A 24839-nucleotide genomic window follows, 5' to 3' on the forward strand; every position below is an offset into this window, starting at 1 on the left:
AGAATTTTGTCCAGCTGTGCTTTCTTCTGCTGCAGCTGAAAATGTGTGGAACACAATTCCTGTGCGGGGCAAGCCAACAGTATTCCTCAATTTGCATGGAAAGGTTTTCCATTCAATGGACAAGGTCCTGGGCTGAGCTAGCACCAGCCACTCATTTGCCCATTGTCAGTTGTCACTTTGCAAGCCACAACCGGGGTAATTTGCAGCCCCTGAGAACCACCCACCACCTCCCTGGTGCTGAGCAAAGCACGGCCACTGATCCAGGCTCCAGATCTAGTTCTCCTTCAGCACAGCTCACATGGATTTAGGAGGACAAGGCTCCCTGGCACCCCACACTCAGACCTTGGCTGAGTCTGGCTCTTTTTGGGGGGGGGTCTGTCAGCACCCAGCATCCCCAGTCCCTCTCAGGGCAGGGATAAATGATCAGGTCAGGATCCCCGGGAAAGGGAGAAGCTGCAGCTGTGGGTGGTGGGTTTTGCACTCCGGCTCTGTGCACAGGTTCCCTGTGAGTGTGCCAAGAGCCAGTGGGAAGGAAGCAGTACCTTCAGAGGTGCTCTCTTCGGGGTTGCACTGGCAGTAGCGCCGGGAGAAATGGATCAGCACCCGCTCCCGCTCCTGCGTCTCTCCCATCAGCGGGAACGCTTTCAAAAAGGTCCTGCAAAGAGAAAGGGATGCACTGCTAAGCAGTGTCCTTGCTAAGGAGGGAGATGGAAAGGGGTCATTTATCCTCCCCCCAGCCCCACACCCCTGTGTCCCTGCAGAGGGGATGCAAAGGCATCTGTGGAGCTGTGCAGGGAAATGTGCTGCCAGCTGGGATCTGACCCACCTCTGGTGTGAGGGCACCAGCATGGGTTGCCCATCCCAAGGGAAGAAGTTGCTCCCACTTGCTCTGATTCTGCATGGGATGGGATTCCTGGGAAAGCTGCTCTCCACCCTGAGGAAGCAGGCTGTGGGCCCTACTGTTGAAGCCCACTTTTGGTGGTAACACCTTGTGCCAAATGTGACACCAAAGATTGAATGACAGCCTGGATCTCCCCCCAGTCCCTGCTTCCGTCACATGGATGGCTCCCACAGTGCTGGGAAGCCTGGAGGAAATCCCAAAACCCCACCACTCTGTCCATCCCAGTGCTCACCTGAGTGCTTTGTCAAGGGTCAGGCCAGTGAAGTCAAAGAAGCTGAGATACTCCTCTGCTACCAACTTGCTAAATTCGTTACTGTAATTAAAGAGGGAGTGGTCAGCCCCTTCATATGGGAAGAAGACACTGTCCACAAGAGGAACAGCAGAATGCTGCCCCTTGGCCAGCCCAGTCCCAGCAAGACACTGCAGACATGATCCCAGACCAAGGGAGACTTGCTCCTGGCCTGAAATGCTGCTGGAAGACCTTGCTGATGTGCCCACAGGCAGCCCCAGACACCTGAGAATGAGAGACAGCTGCCCTGCTGCACTCCTGTGTTGTGCTGCTGGCCAGGTCATGAGGATATCCTGTGCTTCTCCAGCATCTGGTTCTCTCCCACTGCAATATTCCCACTCTCACCCCCAGAGGCTCCCATCCCACGCTCTCACCAGAGCACCTTGCTCCTGTGGCAGATGGATGCTGCTGGAGACTGGAGCAGAGGAGCTCAGATGAGTTCCAAGCAGGGGCTGCTGGCTCTGCCAAGGGAGCTGGACAGTGTCACAAGACACCAGAAGGCAGCCAAACCCCTGGAAACAGCAAACTCCTGTGTCTCCAGGGGCTCAGTGACATAGATGGGACTCCTGTCCCTGAGCTCCAGAGCCTGTTAACATGCCCCAGGCCATGGGATAACAACAGTGGCCAGGGCAAGACCTTGTCCCTCCCTAGGGTGGGCTTATATGTCTTCTCTGGTTTCCTCACTCAGGAATGATCCTCCTCTGTCTCTGTGCCAGTGCCAGCCCTTCCTGCAGGAATGGGTGACACTTCCACCATGATGACAGAGACATTCCTACAAGAAGAGCAAGGCATTTCCCAGGGGGACATTCCTGCCATGCTCTGGCTGGTGGCCCTGCAAGGCATTTCCTGTGGGGACATGCCTGTCATCCTCTGGCTGGTGCCCTTTCCACACAGACAGCCTCTACAGACCTCCTCTCACCTCACACCCTGGTTTGATGCTCCCTGCCTCTGCCTGCTTTGGGAGGGTCCAGGCACCAAGAGCTCTAACTGGCCTGCTGGGCCACAAGCCACCCCAGGGGAACACAGGAGCCCTTTTCTCCCAGTCCATTCCCACGTGGCTGGACACGGACAGATGTGTGTTGTTTCACAGCCTGAATCCCACTGCCCTGCAGACCAAACCTGTATTGTCCAGGCTCTTTTTTGCATCACAGTCACCTGGGTCACTTCAGATCCATAAGAAGCTTGTGTGAGTAAAATCTCATCTCTGGGGGCTCAAATAGGCCATGTGCCCACATCATGCTGCCCACTGCTGGGACTCTGACAGACCCCACATCCCAGGGCACTGCAATGCTGGAACCGTGCTGGGCAGTTCTGGGAAACCCTACAAGGAAGTGCCTGGCACTGCCACCTGCACAGCCTGGGACAGTTCAACCCCCACCCAGCACAAGATGTGACCGTGGGCACTGATGGAGCTGAGACAGGGCCACAGACCAGTGCAGGAACAAGAGTCTCCCATGGAGAGTTCAGTTGCCCAAACACTTGCCCTTCAGAGGACAACAGTAATTTCTGGATTTTAGGTTAATTTCACAGAATTGAGGCAGATGGAAAGAAACTGTGGGGAGATATCCAACCTGCATTTCCTTGTTTATCAAGCCTTCTCTGCCTGTTTGACAATGATGAATGCTTTTGGCTTTGGTTTACCTTTTTTTTTTAGAAAATTGCCAATTATCACAAAGAAAAAAGAAGTGGTAAAACGAGGTAAATAGCTTTAAAATTTCACTTCTTGTACAGCCCTCCTACATGGAGCTGGCCTGAAAGCATCACTTCAACTTAGTCTGCTCCCAGCACTATAGGTTGGTCTTACATTGTCTTGAGTGAGCAAGACTGACTTAATACCTGTATTAATACCTATAAATACCTATCTTCACCCTATTTCCTTTCCTGCTCTGCAAATCCACCTGCGTGATGCAAGAGTCTGCAGCTCTATTTAGGTCCTATGTCAGGAAATGGTTCAGATGTCAAAACCCAGCTGATAAAAACAAAACTTTTATTTCAAAGGCTGTGTGAATTCCCAGATGTGGGTCACCAAACAGCCTCCCAAGGTGCGAGGGTTGCAGGTGTGAGTGAGGACTGCAGGAAACAGCAAGGGGACAGACTCAGAAACCCAGTGCTTCAAACTTCCCCCCCTCAGTGAGCTGTCATGGCAAATTTGAAAGAAAGGAGAAGGGTATTTCACTTGAGGCAACAGCAACCAGCAGTGCACCTGCTACAAGAACCTCAGCAAAGGAGGAGAATGAGGATGTTGCCAGATGATGCAAAGAGCCTCTCCAGGAGACAATTCCTGGGCTCCTTCTGCCCCAGGACTAAGGTGGGAAGCACAGACAAGCCTTGGTACTGGAAGTGTGGGTATTTGCTGAGGGACAGGTGTGTTCTGCTGAACTGGGCAGGGGGGAGACATTTCAAGGACAAAAAAAAGAATAAATCCCAGCAACGCAGGTTATATCTGATCCAGGCGAAGGATGATGGGGATTGGTGCCTTCACACCCACTGGCATCCTAAAATAATCTGTTACTGCTACACTTGTTACTGTTACTCTGTCTCTTAGAAATCTCTGTAACTCTCCCACTTTTGAATATTTTTTGATTTCCCTTCTGCCTTACCCAGGCAAATTTACCAGCTGAAGAGCCTGGACCTGCTGTGTGTCCCTGGCTCTCCAGCAAACCCTTCCTGCCCTCGTACAGACTGGGTTGGGAGGCTCTGCAGCAAGAACATTTTGGGGTGCAGACAGGAAAAACCCTGGGAGTGGCAGGGAGCCCAGTGCAGAGGCAGGTCTGGCTCCCAAACCCTTCAGTCTGGGGATTGCTTGTGTCTTGCTGGGCTCTTCCCAAAGGCAGGAAGCTCTTGGTTCTAGTGGGCAGCAGCCTGTGGCACTGCCCAATACTGCAGGCAGCTTGTAGGATTCGTATTTTAAGGTCATTGGGCTTCCAGTTTCAACTGGGAGGATCTCCAGCAGCCCTGACTCCAACCAGCACACAGGCTTGTCCCTTCCTGCCTTTTCCTGCCCTCCCAGCATGACCAGTGTTCCCCAGGCCCGTGTTTCTGTCACCCCCTCACAGGGCTGGCTCTCACGTACTTCTTCCCAAGCTGTCGGGCCACGTCGCAGCGCTTGAAGCCCTCGAGGTTGTAGAGGCGCTTGGCCAACCTCTTGGCAGCCTCGCTGTCCGCCCTGCAGCCGTTGGCCAGGGTGTCCGTGCTGCCCTGGTCCAGCTGCTCCGTGCTGCCCATGTCCGAGTCAGAGTCTGACAGGGTGTCCTTCAGGCTGGCGTCGCTGTGCAGAGACAAGAAATATTCAAGGAGCCGCAGCAAGGCTGGATGAAACCCACAGAAAATGCCACATTTTGATTTCTTCTTGCCCTCACAAAAAATGTATGAAAAAACAGCAATATGGTTGTGAGCTGGACACTGGACAAACCCTCCTTCCTTTCAGCTCAAATGAAGCAGTGCAGTGTAATTCCAAACTGGTAGAAAAGGTCAGAGAGAGGGCGACTTCCCCCTGAGAAATGAGAATGTATCAAAGTAAGCAGCCTCAACACCTCCTAAGCTTCCTCTCTCCCCACTGGGGATACCAAGCTCTTTCCAAGCCATGGACATCCAGGAAATCTTAGGGATAGGAGCTATGCTTTTCAGTTCGGGTTACTCGCTGAAGATAAGAAACTGCACTTGTACAAATCATGTTGATGGCAGCCCAGACCTGCTGCCACTGGTGGGCTGCTCCTCTGCCAGTTGCCTGCTGGCCTCATGGCCAGCTGTGCCCACAGACAAAACTGAGCAGCCTTGCTGGCACCATGTAGGTGTGGATACAGCCCTTTATTTTCCTGCCCAAGGCCACTTACAGCACCAATTCATGCGTTTTTGAGCAGTGTGACTCACTGCTGGCCTGACAGCTGGACATACGACCTCTCTCCAGCTCTCCCCTGACCCAGTTGCTCATCACCTGGCTTCCTCATGCAGGAAAGTGCCCTACAGATGAGCTGCAGCCTCCCAGGGGTGATGGTTTGGGTATGAGTTGGTCCAGAGGATGAAGTCTCTGCTGATCTTCTCACTGCCTGCAGAAGAGCTTTTGGGGAGGCTTCTGTAGGGCTACCCTGTCCTAAGTGAAACCTTGAGGTTTCCCTGCACTTCAGAGACATTTGGGAGGGCACCTGACCATCCCCAGCCTCCCAAGGGCTTTGCAGGTGAAATTTTCCTGCTGGTATTTGGCCTTTCTGCCACGACAGCACACAAGAGGAAGCACAAGGGGTGAAAGAGCAGCTCCAACTCAATCATGGCTACTGAGCCTTGCACCTGGACTGGGATCCCATAAGAAAAGGAGCCACTGCCCAAGAAACTCCCTGCCTTACCTGATGGAGTTAATGATCTTGGTGGCATCTTCCTCTGACCCTTCCACGTGGAACCCGTTTGGGATACTCTTCAAGGACAGCCGGCTCAGCACATTCTCTGACCTGCTGCTGGTAATTGAGTGTCTGAGAGGGCTCCCAAAGTCCCCCTCCGCTGCCTTGGCTGCCACCTGCTCTTGCTTATCAGCAGCCATGTGGTGAAGGGCTTCTCTCTGCTGGGCTGCCAGCTTCTGCTCCAAGAGCTCGGGGCTTTCCTTGGCCCTTTGCTGGATCAGTGGGGTGAGTGGGGCCTCAAAACTGACGCAGCTGTCTGTCTCGTCTGTGAGGGAGAGCACGTCCAAAGAGTCCAGGCTGCTGTAGTAGGTCCCCTTCATAAGGTCAGACTCAACGATCTTCTCAAAGGTTGAGCTGAAGCCATCCCTGATGTCTTTGAATTGGAAATGCTCCCTGTCATCGTCACTGCAGCTCAGCTTGGCATCTCCAGAGGCAAACCTGTACCAAAAGGAGAAATGTAGAAAATACTGTCAAGGCAATTCTTGCCCTGCTCCACTTAGAGCTGGGAGGCAAGAGAAGAGGCAGAAACGGCTGCTGGGATTACGGCCCTTGGAATCTTGGTTCCCAATTCTGTTACAAGATGCTAGAGCTGAAAAAAACCAGTTTTGTGATGAGCAATCCCAGAGGCCCAGCCAGCCCTTTATTTGGTCATGTCCCAGTAAAAAGCCAGACCTCTGAACTGGAGACTTTTGTATATGACACCTGCTACTGGATCCAATGCCAGAATAACCTCCTGGTTATTGCTTAACGGGTCCCCCATTGCCATAATCCCAAGGCAGACAGTCCTGCTCTTTCGATACCCTGTACAGAATCATTTCTATTAACTGCTCACACCACAGACCTTCCATATTCCAGCCCTTTACTTGTCCCTGAGGCCAAACACAGCAGACAGCAAAGGGAGAAAGTCAGTGTCCCTACAAATGCCCCATCAAAGACAGTGTGGGACAGACTGCAGAGAGCAGGCAGGAGCACTGCTCCTGGATGGGTCATAGAAGCATAGAATGGTTTGGATTAAAAGGGACTGTAAAGCTCATCTCGTTCCACCCTCTGCTGTAAGCACTATCCCAGGCTGCTCCAAGCCCTGTCCAACCTGGCCTTGAGCCACAGCTTCTCTGGGCACCCTGTGCTGGTGTCTTATCACCATCACAGGGAAGAATTTCTTTATAATATCTAATCTATCCCTGCCCTCCTTCAGCTTAAGGCCAGTCCCCCTTGCCCTGTCACTACCTGCCCTTGTGAAAAGTCCCTCTCAATGGGCACCAACACGTCAGGCACATCACATCTCTCCTTGCACAGCCCCAGAGAAGACAGAGGACAGAGATGCTTTGTACAGCTTACCCCAGCCCAGGAGCACTGTCTGCATCCCACAAAGCAAAGCCAGGCTAAGGTAGGAGACAGGGAAAGACCTTGCTCATGTGAATGAACCTGACATTGCCTCTCCTGGGAGAAGTGTCACCTACTTATTACACAGCAGGGAAGGCAATTGCTTTGCTGAAACAAGGAGCCATATATTTATTTGTATTGTAATCACAGAGTTGTGTAAGTCTACAAAGGATCTGATTGCCTGTGCTGCTCCCCCAGCCGTCTCTGGAATGCTGGATTATTGTTTACAGCGAGGCACACGGAGCTGTGCTCCTGCTGCAGCTGAGCCACTATGGAGCTGCATGCTCTGTGTTGTTTGTATTTCACTTCTCACTGGTTAATGAGTTGTAATAAAGCAAAACTCATCACTGAACCACAGAATCACAGAATATCCTGAGTTGGAAGGGACCCACAAAGATCACTGAGTACAGCTCCTGTCCCGGCACAGACACCCCAAAAATCCCACCCTGTGCCTGGGAGTGGTGTCCAAACGCTTCTGGAGCTCTGGCAGCCTTGGGGCTGGGACCATTCCCTGGGGAGCCTGGGCAGTGCCTGAGTACCCTCTGGGGAAGAACCTTTCCCTGATATCCAACCTAAATCCCCCTGACACAGCTCCAGCCCTTCCCTTGGGTCCTGTCCCTGGTCCCAGGGAGCAGAGATTGGAGCTGCCCCTTGGGAGGAGCTGCAGCCCCTGGGTGGGTCTGACCTCAGTCTCCTCTGCTCCAGCTGGACAGGCTGAGTGCACTCAGGTGCTCCTCATGTGGCCCCTCTGGGCCCTTCACCATCCCCATGTCCCTCCTTTGGACACCCTGTAACAGCTTGTCTCAAACTGAGAGCTGTAGCTCTTTCTCATATTGTGGTGCCCAGCACTGCCCCAGGGCTCAAGGTGAGGCTGCCCCAGCCCAGAGCAGAGTGGGACAATCCCTTCCTGGCCCAGCTGGCGATGCTCTGCCTGATGCCCCCCAAGACACCGTTGTCCCTTCCAGCTTCCAGGGCACTGCTGACTCATGTTGAACTTGCCATCACAAGTTTGCTGTGCTGGTGGAGTGCGGATCCTGCCAGAGAAGGACATGATGGAAACCAGGACTTCCTTGCCTCTGCACTGCAGTCTTTCTGCAAAGTTTTTCTGAAACTTTATTTGATGGAATGTGAATTTTTTGACAGATATATGTTGCCATGGGAGGAAATGTGTGGGCAAAAGCCGCAGTCCCAAAACTGCAGGTGCTGAGTGTGTCTACAAGCAAAAGGTGGTGATTTCTCTGTTAAAAATTTTGCTCTTTTCCCATGAGTTCATGGGGCTAAAAGTAGAGAGTATCATTCACTGTTGGATCTCGAAGTTGGACTGCAGAGCTGTGACCTCCCTGAGAGCAGCAGGGCCAATGTTGGGGGCTTCTGAGAAGGTGAAAAGACCTCCAGGCAACACAGCGACAATGAAAGGAAAATAGGGCTTTGACAAACAATAGATGCCATGGGATAAACCAGAAAGGGGGAAAAGGGATTCAGTTAATGCAAACTGCAGCACAAACACTAAATCTTTGGCTCTATTTCCCTGTTTTTTCTTTACCAACCATTTCCTGCATAGAGATGCACTAACCTACCTTTGGGAGGACAATCATGGGTTCTTTCTCCAGCTCTACCATGGAGGGATGGCCTTGAATGACTTCCCCCTTTAATTCTCCGTTCCAGTGGGAAGAGCAAGACTCAACACCTTCTTGTAAAGTACTTTAAAATTCAGGGACAAAATGCATTATACAAGCAGCAATGTGCAGATGATGACAAATGATTTGTCATCAGGAACAAACAGTTGACTGCTCATTAGTAAAACACTGGACTGGGTTCTCCTATACCCAGAATGGGCTGTTACAGAACCAGCAATTCCCCAAAGGGGAGTAAGGAAAAAAACTGGGGAAACTCAGAGGTGATGCAGGATGACAGTGACTTCCCAGTGCCTCGGTCCATCGGTCGGGCCTTGCTGACCCACACTGACCCAGGAGAGCCAGACAGTAAATGCAGGCAGGGCAGAGCAGTGCAGCTCCACGCTGTGTTTGGCCCACAGCAGCCACACATTCCTGCCATTTACCCTAAAGATAGGCGGTCAAAGCACTGATGAGCTCGAACACAGTGAGCTAACCCGATCTGCTGGCACTAAGTGGTTTCCCAGACTTCAGCTGTGTCCCAGAAGTTTTCCAGCTGCCCTTCTGCTTTGAATATAGCGTGTGACTTGTCCCTTGTGCATTCAGCTTCCCAAAAGACTCATTTGCTATCCAAGTGAATATGTTTAGAGCACGAGATCAGAGACTCTGCATGAAGACCCAAGTCAGGTTGCATCATCTCCAAATCCTCAGCCTGCCACTTCTACCAATTCATGCCGTAGTACCTTAAAATAATTGCATGTCCAGTGATTGCAGCAGCATTCTCTGACTACCCTTAGCTTCCTCTTGAACTCGCAGCCTTTGCCAGGGAGCCAGCTACCAAGCAAATATGATTCCCCTGAAACCTGAGAGACTTGCAGCAATCCAAGACCTGACTGCATAGCTCATGGGGCTTGAGGGACCTGCCTGGGGAGGGACAGGCTCCCCGAGCTCTCCAGACAGCAGCAGCCTGCCCTGGACACCCTTCCTCTGAAACACCTTCAGTTGTGCTTTTTGAAGCAGTGCTGCTGCTTCCCTTGAGTGAAACAAACCACCAGCTTTTTACAGAGAAGCCTGTTCAACACTACAGAAACAAAGCAGGAGGGATGCCTGCTGTCAGCCCACACCCTGCGTGGCTCCCCAGCTCTGCTGCCCACGCTCCAGACAGTGCTCGGAACACACAGCTCAGCATGGAGCCTGCACAGGCTAGAGCTAGGAGGTGATCCCCATTCCACCTTGGCCACCCTGTCCCTTCACAGCTGCTCTTTGAAGGCCATACTCCTCTGGGACAACCGCTGCTGCTCTTCTCCGGCCCCTCCTGCTTGCAGCTTCTCTCCTGGCCTGGGGTAGGTGCACAGGCAGGGCTGTAAAATTCACAGCAGACATCAGCCCCGGGTGGCTACAACATAGAGCCCTGGCTGATTTCTGGTGGCAAAGGGAAGCACCACTCCTGCAGGAATGGCATGGGAAGCACCTCTCCTCATCTCTCTGTCATTCCCTCTAAGCCCCCAACCTGCAGAGTCCCACGGAGGTCTAGAAACCTGCAGAATCATAAAATCAGCTGTGGACACCACATCAATGTGAGTGTCCCCCAGCCTGGAGAGTTCTCCTGAGAGCCAGGCTGCCAGCAGAGAGGACTCAGGGAATGAGGGGCATTGAACATGTGCAGGTTTGTCTCAGGCACTTGAGAATTGGATGGCACTTGTACCTTTTGTCTCACACTGCTGTCCCTGTCATCCAGGCACTGGTAACACCTGCCACAGATGCCATGGAGAGCAAAGCTCAGTGTCCTGCCCGCTCTCAGACACACAGCTGCCACCTGCTAGCCCAGGGACTTCCAGGGCACACCAGCCTCCCAGACAAGCCCGGCTCTCCAGCATCCCCAGGCTGCTGTACTTGTCCTAAGTTACCTCAGGTAACTCTGCCATAAGTGCTGTAGTTGAATCTCTAACTTGCGAGTGGGACACCCCCGAAGTGAGCACAACCAGCACCTCTCGAGATCCCAAAAGCTTCCCCTTCACTTTAGTGACTCTGTGGGCAGACACTGGCTCTAATCACAGCTTTCTGCATTCGTAACAGGAAAAAACTGTGTGAGAAGCCCAGAGAGAAAAAAAAGAGTAAAAAGTTACAAACAGGGGAAAAATGTGTGAGAAGCCCAAAGAGAAAGAGGAGTGGAAAGCCACAATCAGCCATGAGAGCAGCTGCAGCTCCTCACACTGATGGGGCAGAGTAACCCGAACCAAGGAGCCTTGAAAATAACCCACACAAACCAGGGCTGAGCCTACCTTACGGCGGCTTCGCACTCACCCGAACTGCTCCTCTGCCTCGTCAGCACTCAGAGCTTCTGAGGTTCCCAGGACGCTGTGCCACCGCTCCTTGCTGAGGGCCCCGCTCGGTATCTCCAGGCTGGGGGAGCCCCTGTCCCCCAGCTCGGGGCTGCTCCGGCCGGGCGTGTCCCCGTCCTGCGGCTGCAGCGGCGGCCGCTCCCGCCCCGCGGCCAGCGCAGCGTCCACCCCGTTGGTCAGCACTGCCCCGTCCGCACGGCCGCTCCCGCTGGCAGCGCCTGTCCCTTGTCCCTGCTCACTGAGCCTCTCGCCTGGCTCTGTCACCGCTTCCAGATGTTCGTCCCGCTGGTCCCCGCGCTCCCCCTCCGCCCGGGAGGGCTGAGCATCGTGCCGGGGGCTGGCTCTCCCGCTGGCAGGCTCCGCAGGCTGGCTCGGCTGCTCGTCCCCATCGCTGCAGGCCAGCGGGGACGGCTGCGAGCCCGGGGAATGCGGCTCGCACTCATCTGCGGCAGACCATGGCAAGGGGCTGGTCTCGCTCATGTTCTGCTCCTTGTCCCAGCGCTTACGGGATCCCTCCCCGCGCTCAGCTCAGGCTCGGTACTACCTACAAGGGAAAAGAAACCACAGCGTGGGCATCGGGAAGGGCTGTCAGAAAGGCAGGTTGAAGCCCCCACCCCCTCTCACATGCTCAGTGAAGAGCAAGGAAGGACCATTCCGGTGTTCGGTGCTTCTGAAGGCCCAGTCTCCTCACTCAGCACAGAGAGATCTCAGAGGCCAAGCTGCTGTTGTGGTGCTGAGCCACTGCGGCCCAGGCACCCACCTTTCCTGCTGCTCCCATAGCCCCAGACAGCCTCAGAACAGGGCATGTGTCCCACGGAGGCTGTTAGTGCCCAGGGCTGGGGTCAGGAATGTGGCATGGCTGCATTTCCCAGACTCGCTGCTGGGAGCTGCTCCCTGGTATTCCCTGCCCTCCAGAAATAGAAGAAATAGGTGAAACAGGCAATAAGTGTGATTTATTCTTTTCTAACTGTTCTAAGCAGCTGTGCTGTGCCAACCTGTGTGATTCTCCCTGCTGACTTAGCATTTCTGCAGAGCATCTTGCCTGCCAGAGCACCACTTCTCTTTTCCCAACACACAAGTACTGCTGAAGGGTGTCACAAGCTGCCAGCTAAAACTCTGGCAAAAGTGTCCTGATTGAATATACCCTGGGATGCTCTCTCTGTAGGGCAAGGGAAGGACACCGTTTTGCACCTAGACAAGTCGATTTTTTGATAAAAAGGCTCTTTATTGGCAAATAGGCCCATTGATGCAAAGCCTGCAAGGTCTTACAAGCACCATCCTCAGCCCCACAGTGCTGTGCAAGCTTTACTCTGTCATAATCCCCCACAGCTGCAGTCAAGTGCCACCAGAAATGATCACTTCTGGAAGCAGGAGTATTCTGCGTGGCACCCAGGCTGAGCTGTTGTAACAGCTGATTTTGGTTTTAAGCAGTATGTGTCTTCACAGGTACCGTTAAAACATTATCTGTCTTCACAGGGCTGTTCAGCCTGGAGGAAAGAAAGCTCCAGGGAGACCTTAGAGCCCATTCCAGTACCTAAAGGGACTCCAAGAGAGCTGGAGAGGGACTTTGATAAGGGCATAAAGTGACAGGACAAGGGCAAATGGCTTCACACTGACAGAGAGCAGGGCTGCATTAGAGATTAGGAAGAAATTCTTCCCTGTGAGGGTGGGGAGGCCCTGGTGCAGGGTACCCAGAGAAGCTGTGGCTGCCCCACCCCTGGAGGTGTCCAAGGCCAGGTTGGACGGGGCTTGGAGCAACCTGGGGTAGTGGAAGGTGTCCCTGCCCATGGCAGGGGGTTGGAGGATAATCTCTGAAGTCCCTTTCAACCCAGACCATTTGGTGTTGTTCACCTGCACAGGAAGCCTGGCTAATCAGTGCCAGCAGGCAGATGGGACTCTGGGGTTCTCCCCCTACCTTGGTTCCTAACTCACATCTCAAGCAGATCATTCAAATTCCCTGCCTCAGTTTCCCTCTCAGCAATCCATCACCTTTGAGCAGCCAGGAGGGTGCCCAGGTTCAGCAACAGACTCTGGGTGGTCTCACTTGCTGAGCTGAAGCTCTCATTAGCAGTAGAATCACTAATTGCTTGGCCAGGTCAGAGCTCTACCAGTTCTTGTTAACAAGGGACACGGAACTGCTGCCTCTGCTCCTCTCACCCTGCGGAGAGGTCAGCAGCCCCTCACTGCTGCTGCTTCCTCTGCACCTGAGCAAGGGAGAGGAGGGATTCCAACCCAAACACCCTCTGTGGCCTGGGTACGGGCAGATCCACATAGGTACATGCTGAGCTGCTGCTGAGCGGGACAGATTCCAATGGGAACCCCAATTCCTGCCTGACTTTGCTCCAGTCCTCTAGCCCAGGCAATCCTGGAGCTCAGATCTAACCCACTCTCCATGTCCTGCTCCCCGCAGCTGGGAGGTGTGATGGGTTGGGGAGTTCAGAGCCCCACATGGCATGGCTTTGGGGTGAAGCACTCCTTGAGGGCTGCACAGGCCACAGTCATGAGCTGAGGCTGGTCCCTCCTGGGGGCAGTGCTGGCAGTTTTACCTCTTCTCCACGGGCATCCGCGTGCATCCCTCGCTGTCACAGCACGCGCGGCATCGCCGCACCTACCACACCAGGTGCAGCCGGGCGCTCCCGATCCCTGCACGGCCCCTGCCTGCAACAAGGGAGCAGAGAAAGTGAGACCCAGGCCAGAGAGGAGAATTCTGCTGGTGTCCTGCCACCCTGCTGCTGCTCCTCATCAGGTTGTTCCCCAGACCCATCCCATGACTCCGTGGCAGAGCACTGCAAGTGCTTTTTCCTCAGCATGCTCTGGTTCTCTGGGGTTTTCAGACATGGAATGCAAGAGTATTCCTTACACAGAGGTTCTGACATCTTTCCTTATGAAGTACCCCCAGTGAGTTAAAGTGGAGCAAAGGGACTCTGTGGTTGCAGGTTTCAGGAGAAACTTGACAATGAGCCCTCAGAATGTCCAATTTCACCCACCAGATCCATAGAGTGAGGCACCCTAGTTATGGACTGATCCCCCATCAACCCTCCTCAGCCCCACCAACAAACAAGAGCCACATTAAAGGTCTTTGAGCTAACTTTAAGCAAATTTCTGCTATCAAAGTGATTGATGGAGCAACATTTCTCTTGCAGAGTGTTTGGCACACAGCAGGATGGACAGTGATGGGTCTCCCTGAGGTGACCCCAGGCTGGGGGAGCATGTCAGGTCACCACAGATGGCGTGTCCCCTACAGACAGCTGCCTGAGCTCATGGGCCAGACTTGCATAGAGCCGATGGAGACAGAAAGACAGGACACCACTGCCTGTGTGCTGTTAGAGGTGATGGGTGAATCGGGGTCCGGATGTGCCACCCGCTTTCCAATGGCTGGAAAGAGCCCACGGAGCAGCTTGGCAGCAGATGTCTGTGTCAAGTTCCTGCAGAGGGATCTGCTTTTACCTTCTCTTGGGCTTGCCCTTGCAGGCCTTAAGCTTCATTCTCCACTAGCCTGACAAGAGAAAGGCTGGCCTAGACTTCCTAGGTCACCAGCACCATCAGCCTCCTGTAGCCCAGAATCCCACCCGCAGGAGCTGAGCCCTCCCAAGGGAGAGTAAAACAAGCCCCTGGGACAGTCCTCACGTTCACACACGTGGGCCAAGTCTCCTCAAGCCATCCCAAATTAAGAGGGAAAACCCGTAAATCTCTTTCCCACCAAATCCAGGAGAGAAAATCAGTCCCAGGCACTTGGTGTTCCCATGGACAGGCAGTGGGGTCAAGCCAATGCAGCATCTTCCAGGAATTTATTTGGAAAACTACCAACACTCTCCTGAGCATAACCACATTATGACCTCAAAAAATACTGAAAGCCTAAAATGGGCCAAATTTTGGCTTTCTCAAAGTGAAGGTATAATACAGACATGTAAGACATGAAACACCGAGCCACTGCTCAATCTTTGGAGGAATCTTTCCAGCAAAGATTTGATGGCCTGTTTCTTAATGTGTGATGAAAAACGCAGGGGTTTTGAGTCAATTTTTTAAAAAACAGCCCAAAGGGTTCAAGCTGGAATTCCCCACCTCCCTGCCACCCATCCAAAACCTCCAGTAGGAACGACCCAAGCTGAATTCCAGTCCAATAGTTCAAGCTTGGCACAGCTGTATGCAACCAGAAAACAGGAAGCTAAAAGCAGTTAGGAGATGGGCCTGAGTAAGAAATGTTGGCAAACCTTAGTAAGTGTGGTGTTCCAGCCATCCCTCCTAACTTTAAGTAACTTACATTATTGATATTATAAGAAAAAAAACCCCAACATTTTTTATTACATATAAGCTACTACAGTTGTTAAGCATTATACTACTGTTTCACCCTCTGTGAAGTCTCACTGGAATGTTTGTGGTCTGGGAGGAGTGCTGAGGAATCAATAGTTAGGGCCTTAGTCATGCTCCTCCTTGGCCTGTGTTCCTGCTGGAGAACAGGCACCAGGGAAGCCCTGGCAGGATGTGTGCACAGACTACTGCTGACCTGGGAAGACCATCAGACAAAACTGGGAGCTGAGCACAGCCAGGAAAAGAAATCCAGGCCTCTTGCAGCCTCCTGACCCTTGAGGTTTGTATGTCTCCCGTTGGATCCCTGCTCCACTGCATCCTCACACCTGCTTGGGGGCTGCCACGTGCACCCGAAGTCTGCAGACAAGACGAGGGTGTAGCAACCCATGACAAATTCCCAACAAGTCACCAGCTACTTGATTTTTGCTTGCAGTGACAGTCACTTGAAGCACACACAGGTTATGAGTAGCTGAGGCTTCCCAGAATCTCCAGAGCAACTGGGAGGTTGGATTGAAACAGTCTGTGGCTCTGGCTCCTCATGGTGATGCCTTGTACTGAAGCCATGCAGCTAACTCCTGCCACACTCCCAGCTCACCCCACATCAGCTGCAGAGGGTCTCTCCCATCCTACAGCTCATCTGTGACCTGCTGCCTCCCCATCTGTGTGGGGAAAGAATATGAGCAAAGTTTGTCTTCCAGTTTCTCCACAGCTTGGAGAAACTGGAAGACAAATGATGGTGGAACAGCTGGTTGCAACTGTCCACATCTGCCTCCAGCACACAGCTGAAAGGTCACCAGTTCTGGACAAAGCCCAGACCCGGATTCTTAACGCCATTCTCTTTGCTTTGGAAAGCACCAAAGTGCAGCTCAGCCTCTGAAGCTGCCATAGCTTCAGCCAGGCTGTGGGGAGAGGACACACTGCAGCACTGGGGCAAGGGACAGGTGTTCAGAGGTCCCTCTGGGGCTCCCCTGACTACCCCAAAGCTGTGCAGCCTGGCTGCTTTGGACCGCAGGCTGACATTCCCCAAGTCCTTCCTCATTTCCTTTTGTTTCTGCTTTGCAAAGTGCTCTCTGAAGCAGGTAACTCTCTGAAAAGTGGTATGTGGGTTCCCATCAGTGGATTTTCACAAGTCTTGCCCTTTCTGCAGGCTCAGGCACCCTCTCAAGTGATTGCTCTTCTCTAGGTCCTTGGAATAGGGTGGGCACCCCTTGCATGTCCAGTGTTCCCAGCCTCCTGCAAACGTAACCGGGGTTAACATTCACAAAAGGGTCTGGCAACAAAAGGGCATGACCTGGCACATACCCCAGCCAGGACTGGTCACAATGACAGATAATGTGGCCCTGCTGAGTTGTAGACAGCTGTTAAGCAGGAGCTCCATGATTTGGAGCAGACCAGCTCTGTGAGGCCCATGTAAGCAGAAGAACATGGGTACATGCTAGAAAGACCACATTATTGCTGTAGAAGAGGCTAAGAAAGCCAAGGCGTCCATGATCTGTGGCTAACCATGGCCTTTCCATCTCCTTCCCAGAGCTGGGGCTTGGTGGGAGAGATGGGACAGAGGCTGAGGACCCCATCCCTGTGGCCATCTCATGCTGCCCTGTTTTGCAGGCCAGACCCAGCAAGCCAACTGCTATTACCTTCATTTATCAGAACTCCAGCAGCACCAGCTCACCACTGTGATGCTGCTCCCAGAGCCACAGGATAGCAATGCAGGACAGCCCCACTCTGCCCTGGCTCCTGCACAGCCCCTGGACCAGGAGGAGACAGGACAGGGCTGGTTGGGAGGAAAGGAGAGCAGAAATACCTCATCACCTACTTTGGGATGATGCTGGATTTGCAGCGGGGCCAGCGAAGCTGGGCTGGCATCCATTGCAGGGAAGCACTGGTCCCGAAGAGGCTGGGCAGAGATGCAGCAACGTTTGCCCTGATTTTGTGAGGGGTTGGAAACCACACAGCAGCTCTTTCAGGGTCTGGCTCTGGAAGTGTCCCAGCTTTTGTTGAAGCTGAATGGCTGGTGGGAAATGATTTATTTTTAATTTTCTTCCCTGCGTTAGGAACTGGAAAGGCTCCCACTTCAGTTTTGTGTAACCACTTGGCTGCTGGGACACAGGAAAGCTTGGAGAAGAATCCTGCTGCTTAGTCAAGCATGAGCTTTTCCTCAAGTTCATGCTGAGCTGGGCTGCTTCCGGCAGCAGCCTTGCTTTTCCTTGCTGCTCTGCATCCCGTTCCCTCCAGCTTAGTGAAGATAATCATGGAATGGTTTGGGTTGGAAGAGATCTTTAACTTCTTGGGCTAAAATGCCTATAGTGACATCCTTTGCTGTGATGGACCATGTGCTCCGAGTCCCCTGTGAGCAGGAATGGAATGTGCCCAGCAGCCTTTTGATGTACAGGCTGTAGACCCCATCCACAGCGTGGCTGCAGGACAGGAATGATGTGCTTTTATGACCTGACTTACCAGTGAATTTATAAAAGGCAGGTGTCACGCATTACCCTGCACATGGGCACAGTCAGGGCTCTTTGAGGAGACAATGCTGTAGAGACATGGAGCGATCACAGCCACGGTTCTTCTTTTTGAAGCACATTTCTTCCTTCTTATGTCTCTGCTTTGACCTCTGCCCTTCCAACATGGCTGAAAATAAAAACCTTCTGCCATCCCCATTGTGAAAACCCTCATTTATTTCTCCTATGGGCTTGTTTTTTATAGGATTTTGAAGACCTCAATCATATCATTCTCAGCCTCTCCTCTCCAGGTTGTAGACCCTGACTTCTTAGCCTGTTCTCAGAAGACAGCTCCTCCACCCCCTTGAGTACTTTGGCTACTTTTTTCTGGATTTTCTCAAATTCTATTACTTCTATCACTCTGTCACAGTCTGGAGACAGGGAAAGCACCACTGCCTAGTGAACTCAAGACCTGGGCACACCAAAGATTTATCCAGCACCAGACTGCTCTGTACATCAACCCCTGCTCTGTACAGAGCAGTCACCCCCTGATGACACCAAGTCACCTGCAGCATTTCTACTGCAGAGCAGGCTCTGAGGGGCAGGGCTGGGCTGAGCCCTCAGCCACACTCTGATGCAGAGTTACACTGGAGTACTGATGGTCGTTGCTCATGGGCAATATGCTGTCCCAGTGGTTTCCATCCATCTCTGACAGCGCAAACTGCAGGTCCTACATCCTTCACTTCCAATGTGCAAAAGAGGCTGTGGATAAAACATATCCCACAGACTAAAATAAACCAGCTACATGCTAAAAAAAGAGCCTTTGGGTAATCAGAAATCACTGTACATGGAACATACTTTTTCTTGAAACCAAATCCTACAGCTCCTTATTTTGAATTTTTATTAGAGTCCCCAGAGCAATCAGGACACATTCAGATCCAAATGACTCCTGCTAAACTTCATCGTGGGGAAACAACAGCAGTTTTTTGCTTATAGAAAACAATAAAGCTGAGTCTTAAAATCCTTAACAGCTTTCCCATTTGCACTCTTTTGCAGTTATTAAAACAGGGAAAAATGAAAGAATATATTTAGTATTTTTTTTGCATGTTCCTTCCCTCATACCGACGTCTTGGCTGTGCAGCACTTTGTGCACTGAGTCTTCCTCCAGCCCTGGGTGTGCACCATGCAAATCTGACTGCTTCCTTCGCAGGGGAAACAGAGTCATGCTCTCAAGCCTGTGAAAAGGGGTGAAAGCCTGGACTGTGTCCAGCTCTGGGCTCCTCAGGACAGGATGGACCTGGGGCTCCTAGAGCAGGTCCAGCAGAGGCTGTGGACATGAGGAAGGGCCTGGAGCAGCTCCGTGCCCAGGACAGGCTGAGGGAGCCGGGGCTGCTCAGCCTCGAGAGGAGCCCCAGCTGAGAGGGGCCCTCAGCCCTGGGTGTCCCTGGCTGCAGGGAGGGCTCAGGGCAGGGCCCGGGCTCTGCTCCGGGGCCCAGCAGCGGCCCCAGAGCACCGGGCAGGGCCTGAGCGCAGCAATTCCCCCACCCAGGAGGCAGAACTGCTGCCCTGGGCAGGGCCCGGCCCCGAGCAGATTGTGCAGAGAGGCTGTGCAGTGTCCCTCGCTGGGGATATTGCAGAGCTGTGTGGGCACACTGCTGTGCCCTGGGCTCTGGGATGGCCCTGCTGGGGCAGGGAGGTGGCACCAGGTGAGCCACTGTGGACCCTTCCAACCTTCCCTAGCCTGTGGTTCTGTGGTTCTGTGACTGCACCCTCATTTTGCATCTTGGTGACGTGGTAGGAGTCACAAGCCTCCACAAAAAATGGGCCAAGGCAGAGGGAGAAAGAGCTTATGTCTCCCAGGAGAAGTGTGATCTTGAGGCAGAATGTCCAGGATGTGGATGAACATGGACCTGAATGCCCCTTGTGCTCTAGACAGCATGGCAGGCCTGTAATCTTCCTGGAATAGGCTCCTTTCAAACCCCATCCAGGGCCTCTCAGCTCGACTGTGGGAGGACAAAGATCCTGCTGCAGTCAGTGGGGTCTGTCTGATCCTCAGATCCTCCCTGCTGCAGAAGCAAACCCTGACCCCCTTGGAGACCTTGCAGGGCTCCCTGTGGATTACACCTGCAGAAACCCACTGCGATTCACAGGAATCCTCCTGTGGCTGGAGAATACCAGGAGCCTCCAGAGAGGGACGAGCAAAGGAGGGCAAATTTTTACTGCATCCTGGGGGGAGGAGGAGAAGGGCAGCTCCCACAGGGCTGTTGTTCCTGCCTCACCAAGAAAATGCTCCACACTAAGTGTGTCTGGCCAAGGTGGTTGTTTGTTGCAGGAGCCCAAGGCCATGAGCCCATGGCGCAGGTCTCAAGCCTGCATCTGTAAAGGGATGACAGGGACGCCAAAGGATCCCAGCCAGCTCCTTCCTGGCATGGCAGAAAAGGTGGAGAAAAGGGGCAGGGGCTTTCTGTGCCCTGGCACCCCATCCTCAGGCAGCTCCCAGAGCTCAGAGAAGAGCTTGAGAGAAGGATGTCTGTTCTGGGTAACAGGTGAGTCCCTGTGGCTCCAGCCTTGCCTGAGTGCAGAACAAACAGCTTGTAATCAGTCCATGCTGGGTTGAGTCCAACTCAAGACAGGAGTTTTCAGGGGTTTTAGGCTCCGCTCAGAGCTGGCTCCATCCTCACCTGTGCCCGTCTACTCTGGTGCTCACCTTCTCTGGAGGGGCAGTTTATAGTCTGATTGTCTGTATGGGGTTGGTTTTTTTTATAAAACCAGGCTGTTTATGGGGCCTTTCCACTCAGTTCTGTGCAGCATCGTAACTGAATTCAGTAAAACCCAGCTTTCCCCACAGCCAGGGTTACCTTCCATAAAAATCCACAAGAGTTGCAACTGCTTCTCATAATCCATAAATGGAAACAACTTCTTCCCCTCTCTTTCCCTCCCTTTGATTGATCCTCCTTCCCCACATTCTCCCAGTACCCAAAATAATAAAACAGGGCTGGCAGCTGACTCAGACCCCAGAAAAGGAAATTCCTGCCATGCTGTCTGTCTACACTAATCCTATGCAACGCCTCGCTGCAAGATTTCAGGAGGCAGCAGGCGAGCCCATCCTTCTTGTCCCCTGGGAGAAACATCCAGAGGGATGGAGACCAGTACTGCAGAATGAAATGGAGTTTTGGAAGGGAGGCAAACTTCCCTCCACACTCCGACACATCCCTAAAGCTCAGGGATGAAGACTGACATCAGGCTTTTATGGCGATGGTCTGACCACAGAAGCTGGTAGATAAGCTGTGAGCAGACAGATGGCCTGCAGCCCAAGGGATGTGAAGACCATGAGTCCAGATGCCCAGAACGTGCAGAGATGGCTGGGCACTGGCTTTGGGCTCCTTGGGAGCTCAGTGTGACCTGGAGAGAAGGGAGAAAGGTCTTCCTGAACACTCCCCAAAGCTGTCAGGAGAGGCAGAAGACAGCAAATAGACTTTTGTGGGTGCTGACGTCAGAGACAGCTGGTTTGGAGCCAGCTGATGGTGTCCAAAGCTGACGTGCAGCAACCTGCAACACCAGATAACTCCTCACTTGTCAGTGAGAGTGTGAAATCTCCCATTCTCTCCACACAGCACTCCTTCATCCACAGGGAACCACCAGCAACAACCTAATGGCATCAGTGTGAATGACACAGTCGCGCTGGAAGCTGGAGGATGAAGGAGGAGATCCTCCTTTGACAAAGAGAACAGCAAGCATTGTGGATGTCATTATACACATCTACAGACACCTCAAAAGGTCTGCCTTTCCACCCTGCACCATCTCCAGGTAAAAAGGAGTAACTTCAGTCTCTGTGAGGAGGCTCCCTTGGCAGAGAGGAAAGGTCCTTGTTTTGCCCAGCAGAGACTCAGCCCTGCTCTCCAAAGGGCTCTCCCTGCCCATCAGTTAAGCATGATTTCTGCTTGCCAACACAGCTCTGTGCACATCATGATGGTCCCCACATCCTCGAGACTTGAGACAAACACCTGCTTCAAGACTCTTGGATGCTCCTGAGTGTCACCATGTCAGCCTTGCAATTCCAGCTGGCCTCCAAACCAGGAGCATTGGTACAAGGCACCCATGGATAGGTAGCAGAGACTGTGACTGCTGAAGATGTTCAGGCCCAGAAGGCATTGAGTCCAGAAAAGGCTGCTGGAGAGTCCAGATAGGACTTATTGCTCCAACTGATTTCAGCAAGCAAAGCATAACATGGGATCAACCAGTGTCCACTTCGGACCTGAGGCGAGTCATCCATCTGTGAGGGGAACAGCTGGGTAACTGTCACACCAGTGGGGACTTTCTATTTTCATCTTAGTGAAGGAAAGGAAGAACAGCCTCCCTCACCCAAATCAGACTGAGATGCACTAATTTGGCTTGAAAACACAGACTCAGCCAAGATTTGCTGACAGCCAACAGGGCTGAAACTTCCCTGCCTGAAATTAGAGGGTGTCAGGGCACGAAACATGGCAATTCCGCTAAAGTCAGCAGCTCCACTTGGGCATAAAGCTGTCTGCCCAGAGGAGCTGCAAGGAACAGCCTGGGAACATGAGATCTAATATGAAGGGACTTCAATACGTCACCAGGACCAAACCAAGACATTTGAGAGGCAAAGTGGAGAGAGGAAGCCACTACAGGGGAACAGACAGGATAACGCTGTAGGAAACTCGCCACCTCTCAGACTAGGATGTGAACATCAGCCCTTTTCCTAGTGAATACTCTTTAATGTGCTGTTTTTAATGTGGTTTAGCCCAAAATTTCCACTTTGCCTTTCAAAACTGCAGAAAACATTCCTATAAATAAGTGTGGGCTAAGTAAATCTTCCTCTTCCAAAGGCAAACAGATCATCACTGACCTTCTGAAAACTGCCTGTCAGCTGTACAAAACCAAGGAGGCACCACCAGTTCATCATTCTTCCATGCTGGAGGAGTCACACTCATTTTGTTCTCTGGAAAGGGTGTCTGTTTTGCAGGTAGCATGACCATTCTCTCATTTCTTCAGCATCTTTCACTCAAGGAAAAATGGCCTGGAGCACACCTACATTTTTGGTGGGTCCCTCACACCTTTGTAGTGATGTGCTGTCTGCTCAGTCTCCGAGGCTGCAGTCAGCAGGGTGTAGAAATGGCAGAAAATATGACTGCATATTTATTTTCAGAACTTACAGACCAGGATGGAACCACTAGAGGAAAAGCAGGATTTCGCTGCTCCTTTAGGATGTGTTGAGTTATCATTATCTTTCACACAGTACAGGAAATGCTGCTCAGAACTTGGATATACCAGAACTTGCTTGAATACATGGAAAAGCACTTTGAATGAGACTCAGCTCACCCAAGTGTAGACATCTCCAGCTGAGCTCAGCCCCCAGGGTTCAGAGTCAGCAGAAAGGCTGTGTCTGATCTGCATTAGAAGTTTGTGTCACAAGCAGAAGAATTCACTCTGCTGCTCTCTACCCCCAGCCTGGGACAGCAGCCCCAGCTCTGAGGCTTCTGCTGCAAACACCCACATTAAAAACATAAAGCTCCTGCCCAGCCCTCCCAAACATGTTTGGGCTGCAAACACTTCCACAGGAACGTCTTACTGTGACATGGCCAGATCTGGCCTCCCTAAGCATGAATGGCTCTGAGCAGCCTGAAATGTCGAAGCTGACTTGTTTTGAAAACAGAGCAAGTTGTCCAGAAAGTGCAAGTGAAACCCTGGTGGAGCCATTTTGCAGTTCCTGTGCAGAGGCTGGATCTGCCCTTAATGGATGTGCTGGATAAGCATGGTGAGAGGAGTGGGGTTTCCCTGATGAAGGACTCCAACAGGCACTCTCCTAAACTGATGTAAAGGTGCTTTATAGAGAAAAGGATGCTGCTTCTCCTCAGGGGAATTACAAAAAGAGCAAAAAGCACATCAGGATGATGTAATTGCACCAGGACAGTGTTTTAACTACACCTGCTCTGGGACCAAAAGGCTCTCTCGACTTCCAAGATGTCCTGCACTACAGAGCAGAGCTGCTACACCAGCCTGCAATAGGGTCATTATGCCTCTTAGCAGACTGTTTTAGATGTTCTCAGGGCTTTTCTCCTGCTCCTTAGACATCACTACATTTGGGCATCAGACAATGATGTGGGGAACTGATGAATCATGTGCTGGACTGAGACTTCCCTGAAGCACAGCGAGGCCAGAGGGGCCTGCCAGAAATAAGTGTGCTGTAAAGATGAAATAGGTTCAGGAGGTGAGAGCTGCTCAGCCTGGTTCAGCGGTGACCCAATGACATAGTGGCACATGAGGAGTGGCAGCCGGGTTTGCTGTGGGGGATGCAGCCTGAGACAAGTGTGCAAACTGCAGTCATGTGTCTGACACTGGGAATCTCTGATTGGTTTGGTGTGCAGAATTAAAGGGACAGTGTCCCCAAGGTCCCAAGGACCCAAGGTGTACTCCTTGCAGTTTGCTGTTATCTGGAGAGCAGTGGATTCCCTGCCCTTCTGCGTTCAGGAAGCATCCAGGTCATAAGGCACAGGCTTCTCCTACAGGATCTTTCCCTACATCTACCAGGAGCTGCTGGAATTTTGTGGCCACTTTTCTGCTCCCCTGCTCTGATGGCAGTAATAGTAACACATCTGCAGTTTAGGTGTTGCTATCAAGCTGTGATCCTGCTGCACATCCAAACCTCCTGCCTTTCACCTGGGCTTGTTTCTCTGCTCCTGATCCCAGGCAGCTCTGGGCCAACATTCCTGCCAGGCATTTTGGAGTCACCTTCTCTTGGACTTCTCACAGCTCTCACAATGAGGGCACACAGGAAATCCTGAAGCCACCTGTGCACACAGAACTCTCCCGATTCTTGGGTGCAAAAATGAAAAGACTGTGGAGGAAGAGTGTAGGGGTGAAAGGAGGTAGGTCCAAAAGCCTGAGATAAAAATCTCTTGTTCTTTCCAGACAGTCTTATGGTTTGGGCTGAGGGATAATGCCCTCCCTGGTGTCCTATGGCTCCTGCAGAGGCAGGTCCCAGCTGTGCATGCACCAAACACCCTTTCATCGTGCTCAGGTGCTGTGCTTTAAGGATCACCTGCAGGAGAGGCACCTTCCCAGGCAGGGGTGGCACAGGATGGGCTTCCAGTGCCCCACACCTGTTCCACCAGTGCCTAGGAAGGAGCCACCAAAGGAAACTGCCTCA

At 52.5% G+C, this 24839-nt stretch overlaps 1 protein-coding gene across 2 annotated transcripts in view; it reads right to left on the reverse strand.

Moving 5' to 3' along the window:
• PSD2 (pleckstrin and Sec7 domain containing 2) overlaps positions 1 to 24839 on the reverse strand; it is a 71697-nt gene that overhangs the window by 24642 nt on the left and 22216 nt on the right. For both annotated transcript variants that reach the window (XM_039559360.1, XM_010406264.3), the window contains exons 2-7: positions 13466 to 13577; positions 10882 to 11463; positions 5531 to 6019; positions 4264 to 4458; positions 1134 to 1214; positions 543 to 655 (exon numbers count right to left, since the gene is read on the reverse strand). In XM_039559360.1, coding sequence (XP_039415294.1) covers positions 543 to 655; positions 1134 to 1214; positions 4264 to 4458; positions 5531 to 6019; positions 10882 to 11399 — 1396 coding nt within the window. In that variant the 5' untranslated portion in view covers positions 11400 to 11463; positions 13466 to 13577. The remainder of the gene's footprint in view (positions 1 to 542; positions 656 to 1133; positions 1215 to 4263; positions 4459 to 5530; positions 6020 to 10881; positions 11464 to 13465; positions 13578 to 24839) is intronic.

Source organism: Corvus cornix, chromosome 13 (assembly GCF_000738735.6).
Source record: "Corvus cornix cornix isolate S_Up_H32 chromosome 13, ASM73873v5, whole genome shotgun sequence".
In the NCBI taxonomy this organism is placed as follows: Eukaryota; Metazoa; Chordata; class Aves; order Passeriformes; family Corvidae; genus Corvus; species Corvus cornix.